The 19,241-nt window shown below is 51.6% G+C and overlaps 5 protein-coding genes across 5 annotated transcripts; 1 reads left to right on the plus strand and 4 right to left on the minus strand.

Moving 5' to 3' along the window:
- Nucleotides 1-1,505: 1,505 nt before the first annotated feature.
- Nucleotides 1,506-2,769, minus strand: V8C40DRAFT_247034 (BTB/POZ domain-containing protein). The gene is made up of 2 exons (XM_083216239.1): nucleotides 2,529-2,769; nucleotides 1,506-2,469 (listed from the first exon to the last, which is right to left on the minus strand). Exons 1-2 carry the CDS (start codon nucleotides 2,570-2,572, stop codon nucleotides 1,788-1,790), a joined length of 726 nt encoding a protein of 241 aa, XP_083072688.1. The 5' UTR covers nucleotides 2,573-2,769; the 3' UTR covers nucleotides 1,506-1,787.
- A 1,532-nt stretch (nucleotides 2,770-4,301) lies between these two features.
- On the minus strand, nucleotides 4,302-7,683 carry V8C40DRAFT_28848 (uncharacterized protein). The gene is made up of 4 exons (XM_083222793.1): nucleotides 7,454-7,683; nucleotides 6,986-7,355; nucleotides 4,736-6,924; nucleotides 4,302-4,678 (listed from the first exon to the last, which is right to left on the minus strand). The coding sequence occupies exons 1-4, from the start codon at nucleotides 7,524-7,526 to the stop codon at nucleotides 4,434-4,436; spliced, it is 2,877 nt and encodes a 958-aa protein (XP_083072689.1). The 5' UTR covers nucleotides 7,527-7,683; the 3' UTR covers nucleotides 4,302-4,433.
- A 2,212-nt stretch (nucleotides 7,684-9,895) lies between these two features.
- Nucleotides 9,896-11,510, plus strand: V8C40DRAFT_247044 (protein tyrosine phosphatase-like domain-containing protein). The gene is made up of 3 exons (XM_083216240.1): nucleotides 9,896-10,716; nucleotides 10,784-11,152; nucleotides 11,221-11,510. Exons 1-3 carry the CDS (start codon nucleotides 10,485-10,487, stop codon nucleotides 11,307-11,309), a joined length of 690 nt encoding a protein of 229 aa, XP_083072690.1. The 5' UTR covers nucleotides 9,896-10,484; the 3' UTR covers nucleotides 11,310-11,510.
- Nucleotides 11,511-11,576: 66 nt separating this feature from the next.
- Nucleotides 11,577-13,093, minus strand: V8C40DRAFT_266566 (uncharacterized protein; the record flags this gene model as incomplete). The annotated part of the gene is made up of 4 exons (XM_083219768.1): nucleotides 11,577-11,740; nucleotides 11,806-12,617; nucleotides 12,696-12,853; nucleotides 13,052-13,093. The coding sequence occupies 4 exons, from the start codon at nucleotides 13,091-13,093 to the stop codon at nucleotides 11,577-11,579; spliced, it is 1,176 nt and encodes a 391-aa protein (XP_083072691.1).
- A 449-nt stretch (nucleotides 13,094-13,542) lies between these two features.
- On the minus strand, nucleotides 13,543-19,237 carry V8C40DRAFT_247048 (SNF2 family N-terminal domain-containing protein). The gene is made up of 3 exons (XM_083216241.1): nucleotides 18,488-19,237; nucleotides 14,369-18,364; nucleotides 13,543-14,306 (listed from the first exon to the last, which is right to left on the minus strand). Exons 1-3 carry the CDS (start codon nucleotides 18,578-18,580, stop codon nucleotides 14,103-14,105), a joined length of 4,293 nt encoding a protein of 1,430 aa, XP_083072692.1. The 5' UTR covers nucleotides 18,581-19,237; the 3' UTR covers nucleotides 13,543-14,102.
- Between the last annotated feature and the right edge of the window lie 4 nt (nucleotides 19,238-19,241).

Here is a 19,241-nt window from a genome sequence, read left to right on the forward strand (position 1 = left end):
CAAACACAACATGTGAGCAGCAGGAGCCCAGTCTACCTTTATACAACAATGGCTCTGCTTGCGTGCTGAGCAATAAGTGAGAGAATTGAGAAAACAAAAGCCGCCGCCCCCCTGTTCAATCAACCGCCTCGGCCAGTATCAAGCCCACGCGATGCGATACAAACCCACCACCACAGGGGAGGATCCCATCAGTGCCCCAAATTCCAGCCTCGCCATTCGTCCTACCGATCTCAGTGTAACAAGAAGCGAGCCCATGACATGATTTTTGCACTTTTGCCCAGTGTCAATGCTACGAACCATAAAAGCAAAGCCGCGTCTAAAGCCACTCAAATCACACCCTGCACAAGCGCCTCCAGTAGCCTGTATCAGAATTACGTGGGAAAGAAGAAGAAAAAGAAAAGAAAAAAGCAGTAGACCAGGGACAGGCCACCTCGAATGTAACTTAAGCATACAATAGCCGCGCAGAGTGTACATGCATCAAAAAATGCAACCCCATGTCAAAGCGAAGATCACTGGGCGGCTAACACGCAGCGTCACGAACGCACACAAACTGCTCTCAGCCAACCACACTGCAGCACAAACCCCTGTCATGAAACATGTTTGAGAAACAACCCACCACAGCGTTCGCAAGCAAGCAAAAAGCCTATTCTCTCTTATTTTACCTATTATGCTTATTCTGTTCACCCAAGGAACCATTAACTGAATCAAACCTGAATGGATGTTCCCCATCGGTTCATGCCCATGCCAAACCAGCTCCATCACTCTCCCCACAAGCATCGAGCTTAAATCGATTTCTAAAACCCCTAAACACTACTACTGAGGTATAGCAGTCAAGTCCAACAAACCAGCAAACCAAACATCAAAATATCTCAAAACATGTTCACCCCCAACTTACATCATGCAGATCGCACCCACACGCGCAAACAAACCGGCAGCAATTCGTTGGTAATTCTCTTATCACCAACATCTCGAAAACATGAAACCCACGTCAAAAAAGCTACTCCTCGTCGAGTTTAGCCCATATCATTCATGTTCCCTCCCAAGCGGATCTAGCCGGACTAGTGGCCACAGTCAAACGACGTGCCAAGTCGCTAGATTCTCGCCGGACGCATGCCTAGCTGCCCCCCTGCCTTATAGTTAGTGATTGGTCCTTTATTGTCTAAACAGCATCAATAGGTAAATTGTCATGGGAGTACATGCACATTGATATGAGCTGTGAATTCCATTCATGCTACAGTACACACCCTTGCTATGTGTACCTAGTATAGTGTTAAATTGGGTCTAATATTACTAGTAGGTAGTCTCCAAATGCGATCCAAGTAATTTCACCGAGATGTGAATATGCGTAAATGTTCGAGGGAAAGAATAGCATCCGTAATTGCTATTGTAAGCCCGGCAAGCGAAGGTCAGGGAAAGCGAGACCGCAAAACGAATAAGTGCATAGGTACATTCAGCAATATAAGCACTCAATCATCTCATCAAATAGGTAGTGTTTTTATAAGAGAACGCATTTTAAGCTAGCTACTAAGATTTACTATGTAACTGTAATAGCAATTATTAAAGAAATATAAATAAAATAGCAGCTATTAAAGAAATGTAGCGTACCGACTTCCCAGTCTGACTCCCGAGCAAATTCACGACACTTGGGGAGGCTTGGATCACCTCGCATGGTATAGCCCGATGTAAATGGCGAGTCGTATGGAGCTCAAGACGAGTGTGTTGAGGATACTTTTCGACGAGCATACGAGGCGGAGATACGCTCCCAAGCCAGATCTAGCTTCAGCTCTCTATGCTGCCTTACCTCGACTTGATGCTGAACGGTTCAAATAGCAGCTGTTGGGATCAGGTTGATGCTCATGATATTCGCAAGTTCCTCTTACTTGAGACAAGGGTACAGGCGGGCAAGCTCTCGTTTCCAAAGTTTCAACGGCAAGGTCGAGAAGGAACTGTTTAGGCAGGTCGTCTTTACTAGCCCAATCCGTTAACCAGTCTCCACGCCCATGGTAAGTATATAAATCAACCAGAAGGCGTCGAGCGGGCGATGATTCGGGAGTTCCGTCATATATGTGGCGGATGGCCGGCCCAACAGGAAACCACGACTGACCGTCCGTTGCGTTGGAGCGGCATTTGAGCAAGATCCCATCCAAGACAGCGTCCTTGAAATTAGTATCTTGAAGCAACTCTCCCAATGCGTATGATTTTGCGAGTTGTATGTATTCAGTGTTCCCTTCTAGTCCAGGGTTGTCGTTCTGGACTGGGAGTGTTTCAAAGTACAACCAATGCATGTATATCTCAAACACCTCTGGGTCTTCTTCCTTGAGAGTGATAGACCCACTGGTAGATGTCTCCCAGTGACCCTTCATAGCTGTTTTAAAATAATCCGAAGTGGCACAAATTAAATGCTCATGAACGGAGAACGTCACGGGATTAGTTGATCCGACCGTAACGGTAAGTGCTCTGCCTCGCAAACTACAGTCTATTAGATCAGAATAAGAATGAAAGATTCAGGGCCAAAAGCCTCAACTCACTCCAGGCACCTGTTCTTATATGTTCTCACCCGAGTAATATCCATTGTTAAAACAAAGACATCGTCTTCAACAGCAAGCGGCCAACAGGGCAGTCGCAGCTTGCAGCAGCAGTAAGACCACGTAGATCAACACGTGATTCTCAACAGGACTCAAGAGTTCTCCGTGTCAAGAACAGACAGTGCAAAGATCGGACAGGGCTGTCGTGGTCAAATTGATAGAGGTGGGAAACACAATCGTTGAGTTACTGCGTTCCATTTCCCAACGCAGGTGCTAGTCAGTAGTCGGTTCACCACTGCGTCACTAGACCCGGCACGTGGAGTCAGTGCTACATAGGTACATTAGTCGTCTGGCAGCACAAGCTATTAATATCCCACTATGCTTCTGGACCAAGTCGACAGACATGCTCTCCCATAACATGACCCTTTTCTCACGTAAAACAGAGCACTTCAATATCAAATTGCTCCTAGTCTCGTTTCCTCCAGCGTCTTTCGCCGTGCTGTAAAATATCAAGGTGTAGATAAGCTAGACTTTGTACTTGCTCGAGGTATTGCGTTGCATATGATTCACGAATGATTGCTAGCCCGGAATAGTCCAAAGGAGACGACGACTTCCTACAGGAAGGAAGGCTTTTGCGAAAGCAATAAGATCTTTTGAACTTCCCTCAGTAGGTATCTGTTAGCCTTACGCTGGAATGACTGCGTGCCTTTTCCTGATATTGATCTGAACAGCATCAATACAATAGCATATGCACGTTGATATGAGCTGCGAATTATACTCATGCTACCAGGTGAATCATCATCTCACGTTGCATAGGAACGCTTTGTGTGTGCATATTTTCTTCAATAACTCGCTCAGCTGACCACTTCATGAGATAGTACCTATACCTAACTCTACCCTTGAATCCATCAGATAAAGCTAGCTGCACTCCTCGAGGCCCCTGAGTTTCTACCCGCTTGAGCCTCAAAAACCATCCTCGGTTCCGCCGTGCACAAACTCGATCCATCGCTTACTACTCATCGCAGTGGGCTGACAAAACGGGCAGTTACACGCATCCTCCCATGGCCTTCGATCAATTGCCTCAAAGGAAGGCCACCGTCAACGGTAAAGGGCAGTCCGTAAGTTCGAGTCATCATCGTAACTAGTCATCATTTCATCCCGTTCCTCTTCCTCCTGCAGCTGCGACTTCTTTCTCCCTCTCCTTCTTCAACGCTGCGGCTGTTGCCGTGCTTCAACTTTGCTTCTCCTCTCCGCTCATAGTCCGATGCCATGATTCGACAACTTTCGTCCACAGCGATGTTGCAATGCTGCATCACGCTGACCAAATACATGTTCGCTAAGACTATCGCCGGTCTTTGCCGTCAATGTCACCTGATGCTGCCCGTCTCCCCATTTAAAATGTAGTCGTCTTCTCCTTCATGCTCCATCTAAGAGCTCGTCAGTTGGGGGCTATCGCCGCCAGCTCATCCGCGAAATCTCATGCCGGAGTCGACCATGCTTTGAAGCAAAGCTCGTGGGCTCAATGTTCGAAATCATGTTCCGGCACAAATCGGGTTTCCTTCTCTCACGGGCCAAGGTGTCGACCACGTGGACATACACACAACAAGAGTCATCCCAAATGTAGACTTGGCTGCAAACGCTCATGGGCCGCCGTATCACAACTGTTCGATGCGCCTCTTTACCTTCTTTTCTCTTCCTCCACCTCCCCCTCTTTTTTTTGGTTGAAATGAGTATTGTATAATTTGTTCCTTTGCAAGATAAAACTACCGCAAAGTAATCCAGAGCTGTGATGGAAAGCCAGAAACTGCCGCGGCGAGCGAATAGCAGCCAAAAACCTGATAGATATGCAATGCTCAGGGTGACTCTTCTTTATGTCTTTTGCAAATCTAGTCGTGCATGTCCAATCCCCTACTTAGCTTCATCCGATCCCTCCACCTCCTGGCTCTTGGGAGACGTGGAAGATGTACGATTGGCCTGCGGGGCCGGATGAGGATGGCTCTGTGGTACATGATGTTGCTGCTGTTGCTTGTTGTTGCTATTGTTGTTGTTGTTATAGCTGCTGGGTGGCTGTGGGCTGTAGTGGTGCGGCACTTGCTGAGGGTTCGCCGCGAAATGTTGAGGCCCAGGTCCGTTATAGGGTCGCGCATTGGACACTGCAAACGTCAGCCCGGAAGGTTCCCCTCCAGTTCAGTAATAAAGGCTTCACTGACTTGGTGCACTGGTCTGTGCTGGGCCGTATGCCGGCTGAGTGTATTGGATGCTGGGGCTCATTCCGTACATGTTATGCCCTTGCTGAGACCCCTGATGAACCATCATGGGCGCGGCTGGCCGTCCCGGGCTGGGATATCCGTTAGCTCCCGGCACCTGCTGCGGCGGGCCAGTGGGTGGCATGAACTGTGGGTGGTGTCCACCTGGATACATCAGGTGAGGGGCCATCATTCCCTGAGGCCCTGGAATGAACTGTGGCTGCATCATCATTGGAGCTCCCATATGCCCCTGTGCCGGCACGTAGTGCGGGTTGTTAGAGTAGCTCCTAAACTGACCGAGCTGAGGGTTACCGGCACCGAGGAAGACCGGCTGTCCATACGGGACCTGAGCCCCTGGGTTCACTGGCGGGTACGCCACGGGCAATTGTGCCATGCGCGGCGATGCGAACGACTGGGCAGAATTGGAGTGCATCATCCGGTGGTCGTCGTTACCGTAGGGCTGGTGAGGCACAGGCCCATGCTGCGGTGTGTGCATCTGCATCGGAGGCATGTGTGGAGACTGTCGCGGCATCATGTTATGGGCGCCTTGTTGGAGGTGGAAGGGCAGTTGATGCTGATGAGCCATCTGAGGCAAAACATGAGACGGGTTGGGGGTAGGCACGGAGGGGTTCAAGAAAGGCTGTCGCTCAAAGTACTCCTTGTAGGTAAGATGCATAGTAGAGTCGGACTTTTCGTCATCCTGCAGCTGGCGCCAGGTAGGCAAGGTGTCGTAGGATGGCCGCAGACCACCATTGTCATCCCAGTTCCTGCCTTGAGGCGGGACAATGGTCTTGATGTGTGACAGGATGTAACACTTGTTGACGTCGATAGCCTTGGTCTTTCGCCGGATGAGCTGCCCCTGAGGTTGATTGACGGCATTGGCCGCATCAGTGACATGATTAGCGGCAGATCGGGGGCTAGATCCTGCACTCGGATGTCCATTCGGGTTGAAAGACGGCGCGAAGGGACTGGGTCTGAATTCGTTGCTATTGGGGTTCAGTTTCGCTCCAAGATGGCCACTGTGCCGCCGAGCGTAGTCCGCGCCGTTAGCAGGACCAGTGGGCGGCGCACGAATTTCGGGACCGACAGCATGCTGATGGGGAGCAGGAGGCTGAGAGAACTTTTGCTGCTCCACGTTGCGGATGCGCTGCGCCAGTGTGCCATTCGCATGAGGCTGCGGCGCATGTTGAGGACCCACGCGGCCGTTTCGGTAGCCTTGGTTGTGATACTGCTGCTGGGTGAACTGTTGGCGAGGGCCAGTATGACGGTTGGATCCGCCGTTCGGGGGCGTAGCCTGGGGAACAGGAGCCCCTCGTGCAGGCCGAGTCTCGACGGCGGGAGGTGCTGTTGTCGAAGCCTCCGCACGCTTGGGCTGAGTCGCATCCTTGGGTGCAGTGGCATCCTTCTTGACCTGGGCGGCGTCGGTCTTAGCCTTGGCCATCTCCTCTGCGTTCTTCATCGCCTTGGCCTGAATCTCCCTTTGCTTGGCAGGGTCCTTGGCGATGATGGACACCAGATCAGAAGGAACCGGTGTTGAAAGCTTGAAACTGGTTGCAAATTTTTTTAGCTCCGTCAACTTGACCTCCTTATCCGCCTTTGCCTTGTTGCTTCTAGCCTTCTCTGCGTTGAGGCGTTGCTGGGTAGCAAACGACTTGAACTCCTTCAGAACGTCACGTTCAACAGTCGACGTTGCACTGGGAGCATTTGGGGGCAAGTTGGAGAGCGGACGAGAATTAGGAGTAGGGGTGGCCCTGGTGGTCGCCGCTTGTTTCTCTGCCGGTTTGTCTTCTTTCGCTGGGGGAGCGGCAGCGGCATTGGCAGTAGCAGTAGCAGTGGTGGTAGGAGTGGGGGTAGAGGCTTTGCTTTCCACAGGCTTGAGGTTTGACGATTGATTCTCAGTGGGCTTTTGGGTATCGTTCTTGGCCTGGGCTCCGTTCTTGAGGGCATCAGCAGCCGTAGCCTTTGATGGCTCAGACGCTTGCGCAGGCTGCTTCTTCGGCACAGCCTTAATCTGCGAAGAGATGATTGCTGGATCGACAGGAGCGCCCTTGACAGTGGCCTGTCCAGTTGGAGCTCGTTTAGCCGGAGGCATGTAACGATTCGCCTGTCCAGATGCCAGAGGGGGAAAGTCTTGACGGCGGACACCGCTGTATCTATTTTGATAGTTTAGTACAACAGAACGCAGGTTGAACAAGTCCGATGGATGTAACTCACTTGTCTTCCTCATTATCATCGGCACCCTTGGGGCCGGAGTAGTCCATGACACGTTCCTCGGCTACGTGAGCAGTCATGGCTGCACTGCGCTCAATTTCCCTAGCCTTCTTTTCGGCGGCTGCAATTCTCTCTCGGTATTGCGGGTGGTCCTTGTTGATTGCAGTGGTATAGATGTTCTCATCGTAATCCGTCTTGAGACCAAAGAGTCTCTCGTTTTCAGCAAACTGGTCCCAGCCAGCGGTGGAAGTGGATTTCTCCAAAGATCCATCAATAGCATCGTTCTTGTCAGGGATCCATGGCTGCAGAGTTCTCTGCGCTCCGAAGCGGCCGTTCGAAATTGCAGTGTCGGTCCTGAAACTAGATCGATTACCTAGAGGCACTGTTAGATATTTGACAAAATCTACTTGATCAAAAGAAATATCCCCCCAAAAACGTGAGGAGGTAGTGACCGTAATGACAGCAACTTACCATTCATTTTTCCATCCACCTTGACCGAATTACCCCCGCCCTGCTGGGCGTCTCTTCTCTGTGGCTTCGACATTGGTATCAAACTTTTGCCGTAGGCGCAACTTCCCAAATATCTTTATTACACCGCCACAATGTAAACCACTCGTCGAATTGGCAGGAAGTGTTGGCTTGAATAAGCTCACACGTTTGTCGGTATCCGGAGCTGGGGAACCTAAGTTACTAGGAGGGTCGTCTCGAAGTATGCTCCAACCTAGGAGAAAAAAAGTACATGTTAGCATCAAGACAAGGACGTATTTCAAGAACAAATCGTTGCCACGGCGCATGGGGATTGACATGGTGGGATTGCAAGGAAAGCCAAAACAATGCAGTGTAGCCAATGCACCCAATGCTAGGAGACAAGAAAGTTCTCCCACCACGTGGAAGCAGCTAGGGCTTGCCGACAGGCTCTGGAAACGAAGCGGTGTCCATGAAGGGAGTGTTTGAGAGGTGAAAACCAGGCCAGACGAACCTCGCGATGGTGACGAAGAGGGCTTGTGTCACTCGAACAGGCCACCGAGCCGGGCAAGTCGGGGTGGCTGTTGGGGAGGATGAGATTAAGTAGGTTGGAGGACAAGAGAAAGGAGGGAAAGAGAGAAGTGTCGTGGGAGTTTGCTTGTGGCCAGCGCTCGCTCCTGAGACGCACAAAAGAAGTATTAGCGGATCGTCTGTGGAGGCGCTCGCAGAGCAGAGACCACGATTGTCGTTGATTGATAGGCCCAGGCGCAAAGAGAACCTTCCGGTAAAGAGGCGGCGGACTTGTCAAGGGGGGATGAGGGGTTGTAGTGGGAAAAGATGCAACAAGGAAGAGGACGATACGAAGCAGAGAGGAACAAAAGAGAGACAGCCGTCAACAAGCACAAAACAGACGTATCGTGAGAAGCGGCGTTGATAGGCAAAAAAAGGGTTCAGAGGCGGCGCTGGTTCGGTGGGGAACGGCGCAAGAGAAAAAGAGGCCAAGGAGGCTCACCTGGGCGTTTTGGAGAATGCAGAGGTCAAAGGCAAACCAAAGGCTAAGTACAGGTCGAAAGAAGAACAAGAACCAAAGGAGAGGGTCGAAATGTCGGCCGTGTCGTCCAGCTCGCCGCTGCTACGATTGCCTCGCAATGGGCAGAGGGGGCATGGAAATGGAAGAAGAAAAAAGAGAGTGTGAGAGAGAAGTGAAAGGGAGGACGAGGCGTCTATCTGGCGAGGCTTTGTCTTGAGCGGATCATGGCATGGAGCGCTACCGCCACTTTTCTTTGATGCTGGCGACCCTTGTTCACTCTTGCCCCGGGGCTAGAAGAACAGGTGGCAGAGGTACAGCGAAGGTACCGGAATTTTTCAGTGCTACGGCTTTCAGGGAGACGCTACAAGTGTTGGGCGAGTGGGAGGCGCTAAGCCGGCACGACAGCGACATCCAGAGTACCGGGACACCTGGCGACTTGGTCTCGAAATTTTGAGTATCCAGCAGGTAGCTGGTATGTGGACCTACAAGTATAGTGGATAGCATCAGGTACACGTGCGATACCGATTCCAAAACAACTTCCAGTCGATACCCCAGACACAGTAGTGCTACTAAGGTACCTGTATGCTAGGTGACTTGTCCAGCTACGGGTTCCTGGCCTCGTTTGACGCTGCGTGGCCATCCAGCGTTGGCCTCGTTGATGCCGTCTGCAGGTTGCTGCTGCTGCTGATGCCGCTGCACTCCAGTCACTGCACTGCGCTGTTGTCACTTGCGCTTTGGGCTCTGCAGCGCGCCCTGCATCTGTCCAGAGGTACCGGTACGCGGCAGGGGAGGAGACCTTCTGCCGCGTTAGCGGTTAGCGGTCCCTCTGGCGGGCCTGGGGGGCCTGTTCCGAGACCTGCGGGAGCGGCGTCGAAGCCTCCAGCACGCCGGGCTCAGGTACATGTACTTGAATTCGTATCTTGCGCAGGGCTCCGCACCAGAAGCTTTAAGCGTTTCTGGCCGAAACATGGGATTGACATGGGCGCGTGAGCACCGCCAGCAGGACAAATTCACCTTTGATGCTGCTAATGCTCGCTAGGCACATCCCGAGAGAACACATGGGAATCTATCAGTCTAAATCTAGCCTTCGTGCTGCTCCTGACAGCATCGTGACAAAGGAGAAGAGAGAAAACTGTGTGGCAGAGAAGCTCTTCATTGGGCACCGCGCCTGCGGAGCTGTTATTGCTCGCATTAGCAGAAACTCTCTTTAGCCTTGGGGCGCTGGCGGGGGAAACAGAAAGTTGACTGGGCAGAGAGAGAGGATTCCCCGGCTCTTGGGGGCTGTGTAGTTACGATTGGTGTTAGGGAAGAAACGGTAGTCTGGATGGCATGATGTCCGTGATGGAGGTGGCACCGCATATGTAAGGCGCTGCAGAAGTGCAAACAAGGCGTGGAGATAAGGAGGAGACGGAGCGGATGGATTTGATTGCGTTGCCGATGTCGAATAGGCTGAATATGCAGCAAACGCATAGAAGTAGCAAACGCAAAGATGCAGCATCTACATGTAGAGTCCTGTCTGAGTTCTTGTTGGACTTGACATCGGATAGGCAAGATTCATCTCAACTCTGGTAAGTGATAATCGCAAACTGTCGTCCTAATCCAGACTAGCAGCATATCCGCAACATGTAATGTAGCAACTTTGCATTGCCGAGCTTCAGTTATAGGCAATGTTCCTGAATCTCCCACTCAATCAAATCAAATAGAAACTGGTGATCGCCATTGAAGAATAAAGAAGAATTCAATTGCGATATTCTCATTAACTTCTTCGCATCAATTCATCAGCGTCAGCGTCCTAGTAAAATCTACCATCTGTACCAACAAAAAAGTCAAGACCCCTCCCACCCCAACGAACCGGGGTCTCCTCCACCTAAATCCAACCACCAAAATCTCCAGCATCGCCAACATTTCCCTTCTTCCCTTTCCCACCTCTATACTCCCAAACGCCTCTCTCCCTCTCTCCACGCAACCCAATTCGCGTCGCAAAACCCCCCAGAATATCCTCCAGCAATGGCTCCCTCCCAAAAGGCAGCGCCCCAAAAGCCTGCCTCCTCCCCAATCAAAACCGCCTACCTCATCCTCTACAATGCCGTCTCCGCCGTAGCTTGGGCCTCTGTCCTCGCAAACACAGTTTCCACGCTCTCCTCCGGCGGCGGACCTAGCCTCGTCTACGTCACCACCGGCGAACAGACGAAATGGGTCCAAACCGCAGCCGCCATGGAAATCCTGCACTCCCTCTTCGGTAAGCAGCGCAGCAATACCAATTAATCCCACATCATCAATTCCTTTCTAACGCGAAGACCTTGCAGGAGTCGTCCGCGCGCCCCTCTTCACAACTCTCATGCAGGTCGCATCCCGTTTCCTGCTCGTCTGGGGCGTGCTCTTCCTGTACCCGTACCTCGCCGTCGAATCGCCCACATACAGCTCCATGCTCATCGCCTGGTCCGTCACCGAGGTCATCCGCTACTCTTACTTTGCTCTCAGCCTTGCCGGCTTCACGCCTCGCATCCTTACCTGGTTGCGATACAACACCTTCTTCATTCTGTATCCCATTGGCATTATGAGCGAGTGCTCGCTCATCTACTTTGCTGCTGTGGGACCTGCTGCCAACGCTACCGAGTATCCGCTGACTCTGATGCCGTACATTCTGTATGGCATTTTGGCAATCTACGTTCCAGGTTGGTAAATTGCTTTTTAATTGTTTATAAGAGTCGTAGAGCGAGAGATCTAACAAGAAATCTTGTAGGCGCATACATCCTATACACTCACATGATGGCCCAACGACGAAAGGTCATGCGTAGCTTAAAGACCAAGGACGAAAAGGCGACACAATAAGCAGAAAGTAATCATACAAAAGAGCAAGAATCACATATATGCAATACATGGCCATATTTGCATACTAGATTTTTGGCAGGAGTTTTGCGATTGGGATAATAGACGGGCAGAGCGTAAAAGAAAAAACCAAATACGGTGTGTGTATACAGACAGTAATAATGCTAATCGTAAAAATATTCAATCCAACCGTCTTCTTCGCGCCAATTGACTCCTCCATGTACCGAGTATTTTTCTATTTCATGGCACGTCATGGTATTACCACGTCTTTCACCTCAGCTGCTGGAGCTGCCGGGACTGTTGAGACTGTTGAGATCTAGATCGTGGCTCATGGCTTCCATCGGACCAATCCCTACGCACCCAAGAGCCAATCAAACTCGATGAATCCTGTAATAACTTCTCGAACGCCGGATTCTTCTTGGCTTCAAACATGCCTATCAAACATCATTAGCATTCAAGAACAGTCAATCGAAAAGAGGAGGGTATAGGGTTTACATACTGACATGGGCGCCGATCTCGTCTGCCACACTATCATTCACAGCCGGTATCCAGTGCCCAGAAGGCTGCTTGTTCGGTACCACGCAAAACGTCCTGTCTTTGCCCAGCACCGTGCCGACCATGCTGACCGTCTTGCTCTCCGCCCCCTTGCCCAGCCGGGTATACAGATTGGCGAACCCGACGTTCAGCTCCGCGCTCAGCTTCTCCATGTACGCGACTCGCTGCTTGAGAGCCTCAGGCCGAGCAAGGCAGCCCACAAACTCGAGATGAGAAGACACCCACGACCATCCAACCGAGATGTGCTCGCGGTTCATCCACGCCGCCGCTCCGCCCGCCGCCGCTACCGAGGCAGCAGCTCCGTACATGGCAATCTTTCCCCAGCCCCAACCGCCATCATCACTCTTGGCCGGCGGCGCCTTGGTGAGTGCGGTAGAAGCAGCAGCAGCTTCGTCGCCGCCGCCTCCCACCATCTTCCACAGCGAACCCAGCTGTCCGAGAGCCGACTGAGCTGTCTGGTAATGGCCCTCAGCACCGTACGCAACCACGCCGGGCGCAATGCCTAAGTACGGAGTATCATAGGCCAACACGCCCTGGATGCGAGGAAACATGAGGTGATTGAACGTCGGACCACCACCAGACTTGTCAATGCCGTCTTCCGTGTAGATGGGCTTCTCAGCAGCCAATCCCATGACTGTTTCTGCGGCGACTATGCCGCCCATGGAGTGTCCAATTAAGATCGTCCGGACGGATGGCTCGACCGTTGGCGATGCTGTGCCCATAGCGACTTCATAGTCGATGATTTTGTCCTGCAGCCTGTTTTCGGACATTCATGTCAGCCCTGTACCTGTGACACTTCTTCAATGGCACCCAAGCGTAAAATATCATACTCACCAGCTGCGGAACCTGCTCACAGCCTCCCCCAAGTCGCCCCTCGTCTCGTATTTCGGATACACCAGCACCTTGATACTAATGCCAGGCAGCTCCCGAATCACCGCCGCGCGAAGCTCCTCGACAAACGAGTAGTTGTCTCCAAACGTGGATTCGCCCCCCTACACAGACACAATTCGATTAGTCCAAGCCCAATGCCACTTCTAACAATATAAATTCCATTTCGCAACGTCGTTGGCACCCATCACCACTGCCCAACAGCACGGGGATTTCCCCCACCACGCACGACCCTGTTCAAGCGGTGGGGGGAAATAGAGGAAGCCAAAGCAAACACCAAAGAAAGAAAAAGCAAAACGTACCTTGAATCCATGAATAAAGCATAAAATGAGCGTCTTCTTCATCTTGCCGTCATCCGCAGTGACACAACTGGCTATAACAACTTATTCCCACGACGGCCGCCGCCAGCAACTCGGTGGGAGAAATTCGGAATCTTCAAGGTTCGTTTTCGGTGCTGCTTCAGCTGTTTAAAAAAAGAATCCCATGTCGCGTCACTGGGCATCGAGGAACTGCCAGGGTGTCCCGCCTTGGGCTGGCGCGAATGGGGTATAAATGGATGCTCCAAGAGGTGGCGAAGCTGCGGCAGATGGCGTTTGCTGACGGCATTTGGGCGCTGGGCCAGTACTAATACAGTGTACAGCTAGCGCTTTAGCTCAGTATAAGGCAGCACTAAGGTAGCCTAGAGCTTCTTGTTAGTGTGGTTCACATGTTAAGGTTGGCTCATCACCCTAGGTATGGGTGTAGGTAGATATCAATCAATCAAACATTGTCACCACTCTACCATGAAAACATTGCTGCTTTTGCGTCTGTATCAACGTCTATTAAGAATACATTTTACTACTTATATCTAGACATGCACAGGCAGGGAGAACATCAACCCAAAAAAAGACATGACAGACCGCCACAAGGACAGTCGCCATGCTCTCTCGACTGCGTCTCCTCTTCCAATCCTTCCCTTCCCAATAGAAAAAAATATTAAGAAAAAAAAGGGGGGGGTCCTCTGGTCATCCAAACATGCCGCCCAGATGCTTCAGCCATCTGCTCTCTCTCCATCTCAACCTCGTCTTGTACATTGTTGGTATTTTTGGCCTGCCTGGACCTGTCCTCGCCTTTCCCTGAGTTGCACTCGATATAAACGCCGATCCTCCCAACGCCGCAGAATACATGATCAAACAAGCCGCTTGCGGGGCATTCGTCGGGAGATATTGTCCTCCTCCTGGTGCCATCAATTTTTCTAATTATTTCTCCCGCTGGCAACCGCATAAACCCCCATTTCGTCGTGAGTTGGCAACCCCCTGCTCTCTGGTCATAAAAGAAGAAGAAGGGTATGCATCGTCAATCTCGTAATCATCCTCAGTCTTCGTCGCTTTGAGCGGCAGAGCGAGCGCCATTCGCTTCTCTGGCCGCACTGGAAATGATCTTGATACGAGTTCCGCTCGGTTGCGGGGTGCTTCCGTTGCCAGAAGGCGCTGCTGATCCTGCCTTGCCACCTTCTTCCAACTCCAGAAGCTCTGGGTGTGCGTCCAACTCCTCCTGATATTTCTGGGTGAAGAATTCCTGTTTTCAAATCATTAGTCTCCAATATGCCAAGCGGCTCCTCTATTCAACTTTCAACTTACATCCATTGTTTTAGCATCCTGGTACAGGATGCTACCATCTTCGTTGTATGTTTGGCAGTTGCGTATCAGCAAGTCAAAGTCCTTGCGAAGGTCGCTTAGGCAGTTGTACTCCTCCTTCTTGATACGCGTCTGAATGTGATTCATGCAGATGGGGTTTTGGATAATCACATAGTAATCAGCATACTCGCGCTTCGGAGGCAACTTGACAAACGGTCCGATAATGAGACGCTTCCCGGCATCAGATTCATCATCTTCCGCCGGCGGCTCGATGTCGTCCACTTCCAAGTTCATTAGGCTGTCGTAGAGCGCCCGCAAACTCTTTTGCAGAACCTCTCGTTGCTGCGCCGACATCCGAGCATCAGCGTGGGCGGCAGACTTGCTGGGCCGTCCCTGAGGGCCTCGTCGCTTCTTCGTAGGAGGCTCGTCATTCTCTTCTTCTGCCTTTCGCTTGTCATTCTTGCTACCAGGCTTGCGGCCCCTCTTCTTGGGCGTCTCGACTTCTTCCGTGCTAGCGCGGCTGGCTGAGGGTGAGTCGTCAACCGAGTTGACAATGGATTTCTTCAGCCTGTTGGCCTCTCTCTTGTCCTTGCGGGCTTGCTTGCGTGCCGCGGCCGCTTCTGGAGAATCCTCGTCATCATCCACAGCCATTAACCATTGCTCTTCTGTTAGGCCGTCGTCGTATTTCACCTTGGTACGCTCACGAGCGCCACGACCAAGAATAACTTCTTCAGCATCATCTGAGATGGGATTGCCTTCGTTGAGGTAAATATCCGGCAGCTCATCTTCACCCATCAGTCGAGACTTTCCTTTGGGACCGCCATAGACAGAATCCTTCTGCCTTTCATCGTCCAACTTTTGGAAAACCACAAGCTCATCATCGTTACGAGCGAGTAACATGTTGAGCTCTTCGTCTTCCATCTCCTCTTGTTCGCCAGACTCGGCCATATCCGCAGTTTCCAGCAAAGTTCGAAGCATGGCGTCTCGATCAGTCTCAGAGGATTTGTTGTCGAAACGACCTGCCTGAATGACTTTGCCATCCATGTCCAGCTTGAACCTAGCGCGTTCCAGAATCTTCTCTTCAACCGAGTTGGAGCTGATAAGACGCAGAATTCGCACTTCGTTCTTCTGACCGATACGATGAGCACGATCTTGAGCTTGCAGATCCTGATGAGGGTTCCAATCAGAGTCGTAGATGATAACGGTATCAGCCGTTTGCAGGTTAAGACCCAGACCACCGGCACGAGTAGACAGCAAAAACAAAAAGTATTCAGAGCCAGGAGCATTAAAGTCTCGGAGGAGATCAGAACGCTCATCAGATTTCGTTGTACCATCCAAACGTAGATATTTATAGCTCCGGTAACGAAGATAGTCTTCCATGATGTCCATAATGGCCGTCATCTGGAAGAACATCAACACACGATGGCCGGTCGCCTTGTACTTGGGTAGAATTCGATCTAGCAGTTCGAATTTACCCGCCGTTCTCCAGAGGAGGTCGTTGCTGATGTTGAGGGGGTTCATGACATTCTCGACCACATCAAACACAAACGGATGGTTGCAAAGCTTTCGCAGCTGCATAATCATGTTGCTCAAACCGCGAGCACCAGTCTTGCCGCCCTTGCCATCGCTGACAACCAGCTTGTTGTGGGTAACCATCTGCTTGTACAGCTTGGACTGCAGAGCCGAGAACTTGCACTTGATGACCTTTTCGGTCTTGTCGGGCAAGTCTTTCTCGACGTCCTTCTTCAGACGACGCAGCAAGAAGGGTCGCAGGACCTTGTGCAGACGTCGAATGACGAGAATCTGCTCTTCTTCAGTGAGCTCCATCTTGTCCTGGCCACCAGTGTTGGCAAAGGGAGTGTTGAACCATTCATCAAACGTCTTGACAGACTTGAAAATGTTTGGCAAGACGAAGTTGAGCATGGCCCACAGTTCAGAAAGGTTGTTCTGAAGAGGAGTACCAGTGAGAATCAGACGGAAGCGCGTGGTGTAGTACTGCTGAATGGTGGCGCTGAGCTTGGACTGTGTGTTCTTCATACGATGACCTTCATCGATAATCATGTGGAACCACTTGATCTTGCTAAGAATAGGCCGATCCTTGATGATGTACTCGTAGGTAGTCAGGAGGACCTGGAATCGACCCTGTCGAATCTTTTCCTGCTGCAGTTTACGGGTATTGGGAGGACCCTTGTACACGACGCGAGCTACAGATGGGGCCCACTTTTCGAATTCGAGATTCCAGTTGGTAAGGGTACTCAATGGAACAATCACCAAGTAGGGTCCGCTCTGCTGCTTCTGCTCAATCAGGTAGGTGATCAGACTGATGGTCTGGATCGTCTTTCCGAGACCCATTTCGTCTGCAAGGATACCATTGAGGTTGTTGTTATATAGGGATATCATCCACTGCAGACCCTTGATCTGGTACTCCTTCAGTGTACCTCCAACCAAGATGCTGGCCTGCTGTGTAACCTCTTCGCGAATGCGATGCGCAACAGCGTAGTAGTCAATCTTCTTACCGCTGTCTTCTTCGTCAATTTCGCTCTCTTCCTCAACAAAGGTGCCCGCATCGGTACCATAGGTCTCGGCGGCTTGGCGCTGCTGGGCCTTAACCGACGACGCAAGCTGGTGCAAAAAGCCATCGGTCTGCTTGAGCAGATGCGTGATACGAGTATCCTTGGCTTGGTCGAGCAGTTTGAGATAGGCCTCCTCATCGTTAGCCTTGAGAGCCTGCAGACGCTGCTTAGCTGTCCTCTCAATGCGCTTCTGCTCTTCCTTTTCAATGTTGAAATGGTGTGAGTACATGAGCCTGCTGAGTTTGTGCGACTTGTTCTTCTGGGCGGCCGCAGTCTCGGTGATCTCGGCACGATGGTTGTAAATAGCCCGAAGGAAGTCGTTGTGCTTCTTCTTTTCGCGGTTTTCGCGAGCATCACGCTGCTGCTTCTCGAGCTTCTCTGTAATGCGAGCCTCACGGACATTCTGCTTCTTCATACGACGGTAGTTTGTCCGGTTAGTCGTCATAGCCAGGTTATCGTAGTGCATCATTTGGCGGGCAATTTTCTCGCGAAGAGCTCGCTGTTTGGCGTACAAGGCCAAGCTCTTCATTTCAATGACGGCCTTGACCTTTACGGAATCATCAACCTCGACATTCTCCTTGGTGGTGTCCCAGTGGGCAATGTTCGCAGGCAGATTTTTCAATTCCGAGTATCGTTGGCTCATACGATTAAAGACGACGACTTCTCTTTCATACCGCAGGTGGTCGAAATCGATGCCTGTCGGGAAGACACCTGGAATAAACCATCGGTTCTTCCGCTGTGCATGATCAAAATACTTGATGGAGGATCGAATCATGCTAGTGCCATATGGCGATTTGACAGTCTTGTAGGTATGTGGCTTGGGAAGTAAGAGCGAGTCGTCTTGAGCAGAAGGCTCGACACCATTTGGCGTAGACTTGGAAGCATCCGAGCCAGGTTGGGGAGTCTTTGATGAGGCCGGAGTTGGAATCGAGGACGAAGTGCCAGCTTGGCGTAGTTGACGCTGCTGGAAAATGGCTTGCTGAAGCTGCATAGAGATGCCGGCATTCTTGCCGAGAAGCTTGAATGCATGGATCTGCTGTCTAAGCAAGCCTAGCTGCTTTTGAGTGAAGTGGCTCGATGATGAACCAGAGCTTGATGGCGGAGGGATGCTCGGGGCGGCGGCGGTAGGTGCATTCAGGTTGGGCGCCGCAGTCGCTCCAACGGCGTTTGGCGCAGCCTGCGTCGTTTGGGGCCCGTTCTGCTGCGGGCGACCCGGGTGAACACCATTGAGAGTGCCATTGGCAGCATTGGCAGCGGCGTTTTGGGCGTTTTGAGCATTCTGTTGCATCTGCTGCTGAGCCTGGATGTACTGCTGCTGGGTTCGTCGCATGTTGTGTTGCTGCTGAAAGTTGAGCAGGAACTGTGAGGCTTTCACATATTCGGGGTCGGATGGTGGGATGCCCTGTTCTTTCATTTGCTTGAGTTTCTATCCCAAAGATGTTAGCTTTGCGCCTAGGAAGAACACATGGCAACCAACGCGAGATAAAAACAAGTATATATAAGAGTCAAAAAGTAAGAAGTAAAAAATAACACGCGCGTGGTTGCATACCTTAAAGACCTCTTCGGCCTGTTGCTTGGTCGCCCCGGCAGGCATTGGCGCGCCCGGAAGCTGGACAGCGGGCGGAATCTGTACTGATGCCATGGTGGTGTGTTGTGATGGAGTTGGGCCAAGAGCCGTTTAACCTGTCGACACCCCAATATGTATCTCGATGGTAATCCACCTATAAACAGTGCATAGCGAGGAGCGAGTGTGTGGAAGTCGTGCCCGGCGTGTGCGAGGCTGGTGTGGCTGTGGTTGTTGTTGCGACTCGATACTGGATGTCGAAGCAGAATCAAGGATATCGGGAAAAAAAAGTTGCAGGCGGCGCGTCAAACCGGGCAAAAGAAAACGGCACGAAGGTGAAGAAAAAAGACAATGCGCGGCGAGTGGTGTCGTAGGGACAAAGTCACCGGTTGGTGAGACTGCGAGTTGGGCAAAGGAAAAGGTGGAAAAGAGGCAACGGTCAGAATCCGGGTCGTGGGAGGTTGCGGCAACGACAGCCTTGCGACGCTCTTAGACGCGGACGTGGGGGATCTCGAGGCGAGCGAGAGTTCAACCGCAGGCCAAGGGGGCTCCGAAGCTGATGCGAAGAGAAAAAAAAATCCTGCCCAGGGGGAGGCGCGGCGCGTCGGATCGGGTGCCGCAGGCGTGAGCGGCGTGCAAAATCGCGTGAAACACGAGGTTTGCGACGATTGGAGATGGACGCCGATGGTTTGCGAGGGGACCTGGCGATTTTTGGGATGCGCGCGCTGGCTGATGATGG

Source organism: Trichoderma camerunense, assembly GCF_050948025.1.
Source record: "Trichoderma camerunense strain CBS 138272 chromosome Unknown V8C40scaffold_10, whole genome shotgun sequence".
NCBI lineage: Eukaryota > Fungi > Ascomycota > Sordariomycetes > Hypocreales > Hypocreaceae > Trichoderma > Trichoderma camerunense.